The sequence below is a fragment of the Hyla sarda genome, chromosome 11 (genome assembly GCF_029499605.1).
Source record: "Hyla sarda isolate aHylSar1 chromosome 11, aHylSar1.hap1, whole genome shotgun sequence".
NCBI lineage: Eukaryota > Metazoa > Chordata > Amphibia > Anura > Hylidae > Hyla > Hyla sarda.
The window spans coordinates 16,276,967-16,285,499 of record NC_079199.1 but is presented as its reverse complement, the minus strand read 5'-3'; the positions used below and the strand labels follow the sequence as shown (position 1 = coordinate 16,285,499).

The 8,533-nt window shown below is 48.2% G+C and overlaps 1 protein-coding gene across 1 annotated transcript; it reads left to right on the top strand.

Moving 5' to 3' along the window:
* The first annotated feature begins 478 nt into the window (after window positions 1-478).
* Window positions 479-8,533, top strand: LOC130295189 (uncharacterized). The gene is made up of 3 exons (XM_056545658.1): window positions 479-813; window positions 3,242-3,408; window positions 6,546-8,533. Exons 1-3 carry the CDS (start codon window positions 652-654, stop codon window positions 8,056-8,058), a joined length of 1,842 nt encoding a protein of 613 aa, XP_056401633.1. The 5' UTR covers window positions 479-651; the 3' UTR covers window positions 8,059-8,533.

Below are 8,533 nucleotides of genomic sequence, written 5' to 3'. Positions count from 1 at the left end.
TTCATGCACAGTGTTTTCCAACCAGTGTGCATCCAGCTGTTGTAAAACTAGCATGTTGGGAATTGTAGTCATGCACACTGCACAAGGTAGAAAACGCATCATTTTTTATGCAGAAAAGAATACAGTTTTCACCTGTGTGAACAATCCCTTATAATACCAAATAATATGGTAGTTCAATACCCGACCACTAGGGCGGCGGGGAAAAAAAAAAAAAGCTCCCTTCCACTATAATATACGCATGCGCAATCTCAATTTGCATTCCTATCCCCAGAAGCGCCGTACGTCACCTATCCCCGCCCATTTTCTGCATCGCGCTTGCGTTGTCTCCTAGGCGCATGCGCTTTGCTCTTCGGCGTGCTGCTGAACGACGCAAACCATCTCAGACTGTAGGAAGTGGTGTGCGCGTTGGGACAGTTTGCGCATGCGCCTCGGCCGAAAAGAGTCCACGGGGCATGCGCAGTGTATTTATTTTTTTTTTTTTTGTCCGCGGATGGTGCTACGTAGACTGGCAAGTTTGAAAGGCAGTGGGAGGAAGGTGCCCGGGGCTGGCACTGGGGTGAGGGGCAGGCCTGGCATTGTGTGCTCCGGAGATATCCAGGCCGGGGGGGGGATAACATTCTGTCAGGCATGCTGTAGGCTGCGGGTCCCCACATGGCTGCCTATCACTGCTGTGTGCCCTTCTGTAACAGTGACTCCAGGTACAATGCCGACAAGAAGATCTCCTTCCACAGGATCCCGGCCTTCCATGTGGAGCCGCAGAGACACCGGGACTGGCTGAACCGGATCCGCAGGGAGCCCGGGCCCAACTTCAAGGTAATCCTAATAAGAACTACAACTCCCAGCATGCCCTGACAGCCAAAGGCACTTGACTTGTTGCAGAACTACAACTCCCAGCATGCCCTGACAGCCAAAGGCTCTTCACCTGTTTCAGAACTACAACTCCCAGCATGCCCTGACAGCCAAAGGCATTTGTTGCAGAACTACAACTCCCAGCATGCCCTGACAGCCAAAGGCACTTGTTGCAGAACTACAACTCCCAGCATGCCCTGACAGCCAAAGGCACTTGTTGCAGAACTACAACTCCCAGCATGCCCTGACAGCCAAAGGCACTTGTTGCAGAACTACAACTCCCAGCATGCCCTGACAGCCAAAGGCACTTGTTGCAGAACTACAACTCCCAGCATGCCCTGACAGCCAAAGGCACTTGTTGCAGAACTACAACTCCCAGCATGCCCTGACAGCCAAAGGCACTTGTTGCAGAACTACAACTCCCAGCATGCCCTGACAGCCAAAGGTTCTTCACCAGTTTCAGAACTACAACTCCCAGCATGCCCTGACAGCCAAAGGGACTTCACCTGTTGCAGAACTACAACTCCCAGCATGGACTGACATCTGAAGTGCCATCGGCTGTCTGGACATGCTGGGTGGTGGTGTTCTGCAACAGCTAAAGTTACATATGCTGTCAGGACATGCTGGGAGTTGTAGTTCTGCTAAGCTGAAGCATCTTTGGCATGTAGTAAGTTTCTGTTTTACAAAGCTGAAGTGCCATTGAATGTGAGGGCTTTCTGGGAGCAGTAGTCTTGCAAAAGCTATGGGGCCTTCAGATATCAGGGCATGCTGGGTGTTGTAGTTTACACAGCTGAGGTGCGTTTTCTGTAAGGGCAAGCTTGATTGTTGTAGTTTTGCAATAGTCGGGGCATGCTGAGAGTTGTAGTTCTGCAACAGGTAAAGTGCCTTCAGCTGTTAGGGCAGTGTTTCTCAACCAGGGTGCCTCCAGCTGTTGCAAAGCTACAACTCCCAGCATGCCCGGATCCGGGCATGCTGGGAGTTATAGTTTTGCAACAGCTGGAGGCACCCTGGTTGGGAAACACAGTGTTAGGGTATTCTGGGATTTGTAGTTTTACATTAGCTGAAGCTCCTTCCGCTGTCGGCATGCTGGAAGTTTGCTTTGTAAAGCTGGGGTGCCTTTGGATGTCAGGGCATGCTGGGTGCTGTAGTCATACAAAAGCAAAGGTACCTTTGGCTGTCAGGGCATGCTGGAAGTTGTAGTTTTAAAACGGGACAGCCACAGGTTGGAAATCGTTGATATAAGGTCTGATGTACACGGCGACTTTAGAAAATTCATTTGCAAAAAAATCCGTTATAAATGTCTGTTAGGCTGCATTCTCACCACGTTTTGTACATACGGGCGCTGGATCCAACGGGGGGAGGGGCAAACCGGGCGCTCCCATACCCCGGTCGGATCAGCCCATGACTCGATTTACTTTAATGAGCCGACCGGAGTCAAACGGTTTTGGACCGGACCTAAAACCGTAGTGTACGGTTTATCGGCCGAGCGCAGCCCTGTCCCCACGTCGGGGAACTAATCATATTTCACCTGTGAGCGCTGCTTCTCTCCCCCCCCACAATAATTATCAGCCGCAGCGATGTTCCACCTCGGCCGGTGATGGGCTGAGCGCACTGTCATGTATGGAGCCAGCTTCTTACATGACAGAGGGCTCAGCCCATCACCTGCCGAGGCAGAACATCGCTGCGGCCGGTGATAGGTTGACGGCTCTGTGACGTTCCCAGGACCGCAGCAGAGGGACCGTGAGGCCGGGAACATTGAAATGTGAGTTAAAGTTTATTTTGTTTATTTTTGCAACCCAGGCAAAGAATAGTACAGTACAGCAGCTAATAATTATTGTGGGGGGGAGAGAAGCAGCGATCCTAGGTCACATATAATTGGGGACAGCCGCTGCGGCTGATAATTCATTCGAGGGGGGGTAGGGGGGGGCAGCTGGTATTGCGGTATAGGAAAAATTCATATTGTGCAGGAAAGAAATTTCAGTATTCGGTATGAACTGGTTTATAACTGGTATAGTAAAAGTCTGTTCCATGATGGGCGTAGTAGTAGTCCCGGCTGTGGGAGTGTGTAGGCAGAGGTGTTAAAACGGTCGTACATGACAGATGTTAAAACGATTCTTAACAGATGAATATGCCCGTTATTGTGACAGGCGTTATTCCGCGTTAGAACCCTTTATTTCATCCGTTATTATACATCTGCTGATGAATACTCAATGTGAAAGGAGCCTTAGACTCTGCAATATTCAGCCAGCAGCCCAATGCATGTGTGAACATGGCCTTAAAAAAAAAGGTCTGGAAAACAGCGCCACATCTATCCACAGGTGGCATGCAGTACTGCACTGTTAATCACTTGTATCCGTCCGTGTCCTCATCCTCACTCATCCCTTTATCTCAGGTCTCCAGCTGCACCAGAGTCTGCTCCAAGCACTTCCTCCCGTCTGATTTTGTTCGGACCTTAACAGGGAAGAGGAATCTGAAGCCGTACAGCGTGCCGTGCATCTTCCAGTGGTCGACCAATGAGATGGCCCAGGAGCAGATGTCCATCCCCAAAAGGAATTCTGGGTAAGGAGTCACCTGTCACTATTAACATTCCAGGCTGCTTATGTAAAATGAAAGGGGGTTATCCCCTTATCCACAGGATAGGGCAGTGTTTCCTAACCAGTGTGCCTCCAGCTCTTGCAAAACTACAGTTCCCAGCATGCTGTGAGTTGTAGTATTGCAACAGCTGGAGGCACACTGGTTGGAAAACTTTGGGATATGGGATAACTAGCAGTTAGTGGGTGTCCCAGAGGTCAGAGCTCTATGTCAGATAATACCAACACATACCAACAGATATTTAAAGGGGTACTCTGGTGGAAAACTTTATTTATTTTTTTTAAATCAACTGGTGCCAGAAAGGTAAACAGATTTGTAAATGACTTCTATTAAAAAAATCTTTATCCTTCCAGTACTTATTAGCAGCTGCTCTATGCTACAGAGGAATTTATTTTCTTTTTGAATTTCTATTCTGTCTTGTCCACAGTGCTCTCTGCTGACACCTGATGCCCCTATCAGGAACTGTCCAGAGCAGGAGAAAATCCTCATAGCAAACCTATGCTGCTCTGGACAGTTCCTGACACGGACAGAGATGTCAGCAGAGAGCACTGTGGTCAGACAGAAGTTGGTTGGTGATGTTTTACGCAATATGTTCTGAATAACCCATAATGGTCCCAGGTGGGAATACCTCTTGTAAATCTTATGTATGTTATGTAAAAAGAAAAAACAAAAATAGAGAATCTAATCTATAGAAACATAAAATGTGTCGGCAGATAAGATCCATTTGGCACATCTAGTCTGCCCAATAATCTGAATCCTATCAATAATCCCTGGCCCTATCTTATATGAAGGATATCCTTATACCTATCTCTATCTTATATGAAGAATAGCCTTATACTTATCCCTATCTTATATGAAGGATAGCCTTATCCCTATCCCAATCTTATATGAAGGATAGCCTTATACCTATCCCTATCTTATATAAAGGATAGCCTTATCCCTATCACTATCTTATATGAAGGATAGCCTTATACCTATCCCTATCTTATATGAAGGATAGCCTTATCCCTATCACTATCTTATATGAAGGATAGCCTTATACCTATCTCTATCTTATATGAAGTATAGCCTTATATCACTATCTTATATGAAGGATATCCTTATGCCTCTCTCTATCTTATATGAAGGATAGCCTTATGCCTATCCCTATCTTATATGAAGTATAGCCTTATATCACTATCTTATATGAAGGATATCCTTATGCCTATCTCTATCTTATATGAAGGATAGCCTTATGCCTATCTCTATCTTATATGAAGGATAGCCTTATACTTATCCCAATCTTATATGAAGGATAGCCTTATGCCTATCCCTATCTTATATGAAGGATAGCCTTATGCCTATCCCATGCATGTTTAAACTCCTTCCCTGTATTTAAATGGGCGCTGTCACTTTAAAAAAAAAAAAAAGTGACATTTTGTAGAGATGTTCAACAAAGTATAAATGAAAGCACTCACCACGTCATTCTGCAAAACACTCTTCTTTGAGCTTTATTCTTGAAACATGGTGCACTGAGGGGGGTGAGGGTGCAGGGCGGCAGGATGTTATAGGCAGTGGAAAAGGACTGGATGCCGGGGCGACGTTTCATACCAAACGTTGCTGTTTCAAGCCCTCGATTTTCGATTGAGTATTAGCTGCATAGGAGCTCACTGTGCTGAAGTTTCTTGTATCTTGGAGTTTGCACATGTTGTAGAGATGTCAAAAGTACGGCTGGGCGGTATACCGGTTCATAGCGAATACCGACATTTTTGTGCTGCACGATATGAATTTTAACCCATACCGCAATACCGGTTTGGCCCCTCCCCCTCGGGAATGAATCCTATGTGACCTGCGAGCGCTGTTCTGCCCCAAAATTAATTATTAGCCCAGCGCTGTCCCCAGCAGGGTACTACTCACCTATCACCCGCATGCGCTTCCCTCCTCATCCTGTTTGTTGCGGACGCCGGTGCTGACACTCTATACCAGTGGTCTCCAACCTGCGGACCTCCAGAGGTTGCAAAACTACAACTCCCAGCATGCCCGGACAGCCGTTGGCTGTCCGGGCATGCTGGGAGTTGTAGTTTTGCAACCTCTGGAGGTCCGCAGGTTGGAGACCACTGCTCTATACTGTGCGGTATCCCTATGCCCGGGCTGCAAAAAATAAACTTTAACTCGCCTCCCGTTGGTCCGGTACCGGCCTCACTTGTTTCCTGGGGATGGGAACGTCGGACAGCCGTCACCCTATCACCGGCCGCAGCGATGTCCCGCCTCGGCCAGTGATAGGCTGAGCCCACGGTCATGTAAGAAGCCGGCCAGAGCTCCTTACATGACAGTGGGCTCGGCCTATCACTGGCTGGGGCAGGACATCGCTGGGGCCGGTGATAGGCTGACAGCTCTCCGACGTTCCCATTCCCAGCGTATGGCCGACGTAGGTGCGTTAAAGTTTATTTTGTTTACATTATGCAGCCCGGGCATAGGGATACCGCACAGTATAGAGTGCCAGCGCCGGCAGCCGCAACAAACAGGACAAGGAGGGCAGCGCTTGCGGGTGATATTTGAGTATTTACCCCGATGGGGATGTGGGCTGATAATTAATATGGGGGGAGGTTCTAGGAATTACCGTTATATATAGAGATGAGCGAACTTACAGTAAATTCGATTCATCGCGAACTTCTCGGCTCGGCGGTTGATAACTTTTCCTGCATAAATCAGTTCAGCTTTCCGGTGCTCCGGAGGGCTGGAAAAGGTGGATACAGTCCTAGGAAAGAGTCTCCTAGGACTGTATCCACCTTTTCCAGCCCACCGGAGGACCGGAAAGCTGAACTAATTTATGCAGGAAAAGACATCAACTGCCGAGCCGAGAAGTTTGTGACGAATCGAATTTACTGTAAGTTCGCTCATCTCTAGTTGTGATCTGAACACTCGGACCCCAACCAATCACTAGAGTCGGGAGAAGGATGCGCTAAGAGAGACAAGCGTACAATGTAAGACTATGGGATTGTCTCGATCTGCTGCTTCTGCTGCACTTTTCTCCCAGCTTTTTTTTTTAAAGTGACAGGTACAATTTATAGTAAGTGTATCTGATGAAACTGATCTATTTTTCTTTATATATTTCCTGTTGCCAGGAGCAGTAAGAACATGCTTCAGCCTATATTGCCTTCACTACCCCAAGTCCAGAACAATAAACCTTCGCAACCAATAGAGATGACGGCCTCCATCCTGGACCACTGTTACGACTTGCCCCCCATGACCGATACAGAAATGCTTCACGCAGCCCGTGAGGAAATCGCCAGGTTACAACAACGCAATGCCGCCCTGGAGCAGAATCTGTTCTTTCTGGAGCGGTTTTCTTCTGACTCGAGCCTTATTTACTTTTATACCGGTTTTAAGGACTATTCCACTTTAAAGGTAGTTTTTTCAACCCTGACCGAAACAGAGGGCAGCTCCGTGAAATGGAAACAGTGCCAGCAGGAAGGGGACCTGAGCGTCAGCCGGGAGTCTGTGCCGGAATTGGAGGGCATGGCGCAGATCGACCAGTTCTTTTTATTTTTATGCAAAGTCCGCCAGGGATTCCACGATCAGGATCTTAGTATCCGGTTTAACGTTTCACAGAGCAGGGTTGCCCGGATTATCATCACGTGGGCTCACTATTTGTATCTTGTCCTGGGGGAAATACCTCTTTGGCGCAGCCGGGAAACCGAGTGCCAGGATGTGCCCGAATGCTTTAAGGCTTCATACCCTCGCACTCGGGTGACTTTACATTGTGCAGAAATTAAGGTCCAAACAAGCAACACGGACAGCGTACCTTCTCAGCTATGTCATAATCATGCTGTTTACAAAGGTTTGCTTGGCATAGCGCCCCATGGGGCCGTCATATTTATAAGCCCGCTCTATTCTGGGTGCGCATCAAAGAGAGACATTATTAAGTCATCCGGTATCTTGGAATTGTTGGAACCCGGAGATTGGGTAGTCACCGAGAAGGATTTCCTCATCCAGGACTTGGTGGAATCCATTGGTGCCTTCGTGGTCATCCCTCCTATTATCACCACCACTGCCCTCCCTAGGGAGTGTCATGAGGCCACGGTCATGTTGAGCCAGCCGCCGACAGACCAGAACGCCATGTTCATCTTGGCATCCACCAATGAAGAAGGCCAGGAGACCTTGGTGGTGACCACCTCAACGGCAGAAGAGGACACAATGGTGGAACTGGAACAGTCTGCCGGCGAGGTAGACGTGGTCGAGGAGGTCGTGACCGAAGAGAAGTTAGTGGAGGAGGAGGTGGAGACCACGACGGAGAACATTGAAGAGGTTTCCGAGGATCACGGTCAGTCTGGAGCGGACATAAGAGACTTGGCCAGGCGTCACGGGAACGAGATTGTGATGAAGGACACTCATTATGGCCGGGAGGAGGTGGTGAGGTGCGTGCTGCACCTGGGGAAGGCCGCCGAAGAATCCTCCGGACTAAACAAAGACATAAATTCCCTTGCTCGTCTGAGAATTTGCATAAACCAAGACATAGAGAGGGTTCGCCAGTACCATCTGTTTGATAACATTTTGCCCTGTGCTCTAGGGGGCATAGCCAATCAGTTATGGGCCGTGTGCGCCATGCTGACTAATATTAACGGCTCACTGAGCTAGAAGTGTGAATTTTAGATGGTGTGTAAGGGAATCGGCCAGCAGAATGGACTTAATAAATTAATGGGGTTGTCCAAGAAGCAGAATAGGTCCTACCCGGTTATTTCCGCCTTTTGCATATCTGGGAAGTATACCTGGCACCAGCCCCCTCATGTTGGACGGTATACCTCTGAGATGTGCAGAGGGGGGGGGGTGTTAGAGAAGTATCGGGGAGCAAAACAGGTAGGACCTCTTCTGCTCTTTTAGGACTTTTACCCTGATAAACAGAAACTAAGTTTGTCAAAGTGCCAATGGGGGCATAAATTTATGTATGTGCGCTATATTAACATCATGAAGCATTACACCTTGTCTATTAAAAGGGGTACTCCGGCACTTAGACATCTTATCCCCTATCCTAAGGATAGGGGATAAGATGCCTGATCACAGGGGTCCCTCCGCTGGGGACCCCTGCGATCTTGTACCCCGTTAAAATCAGTCC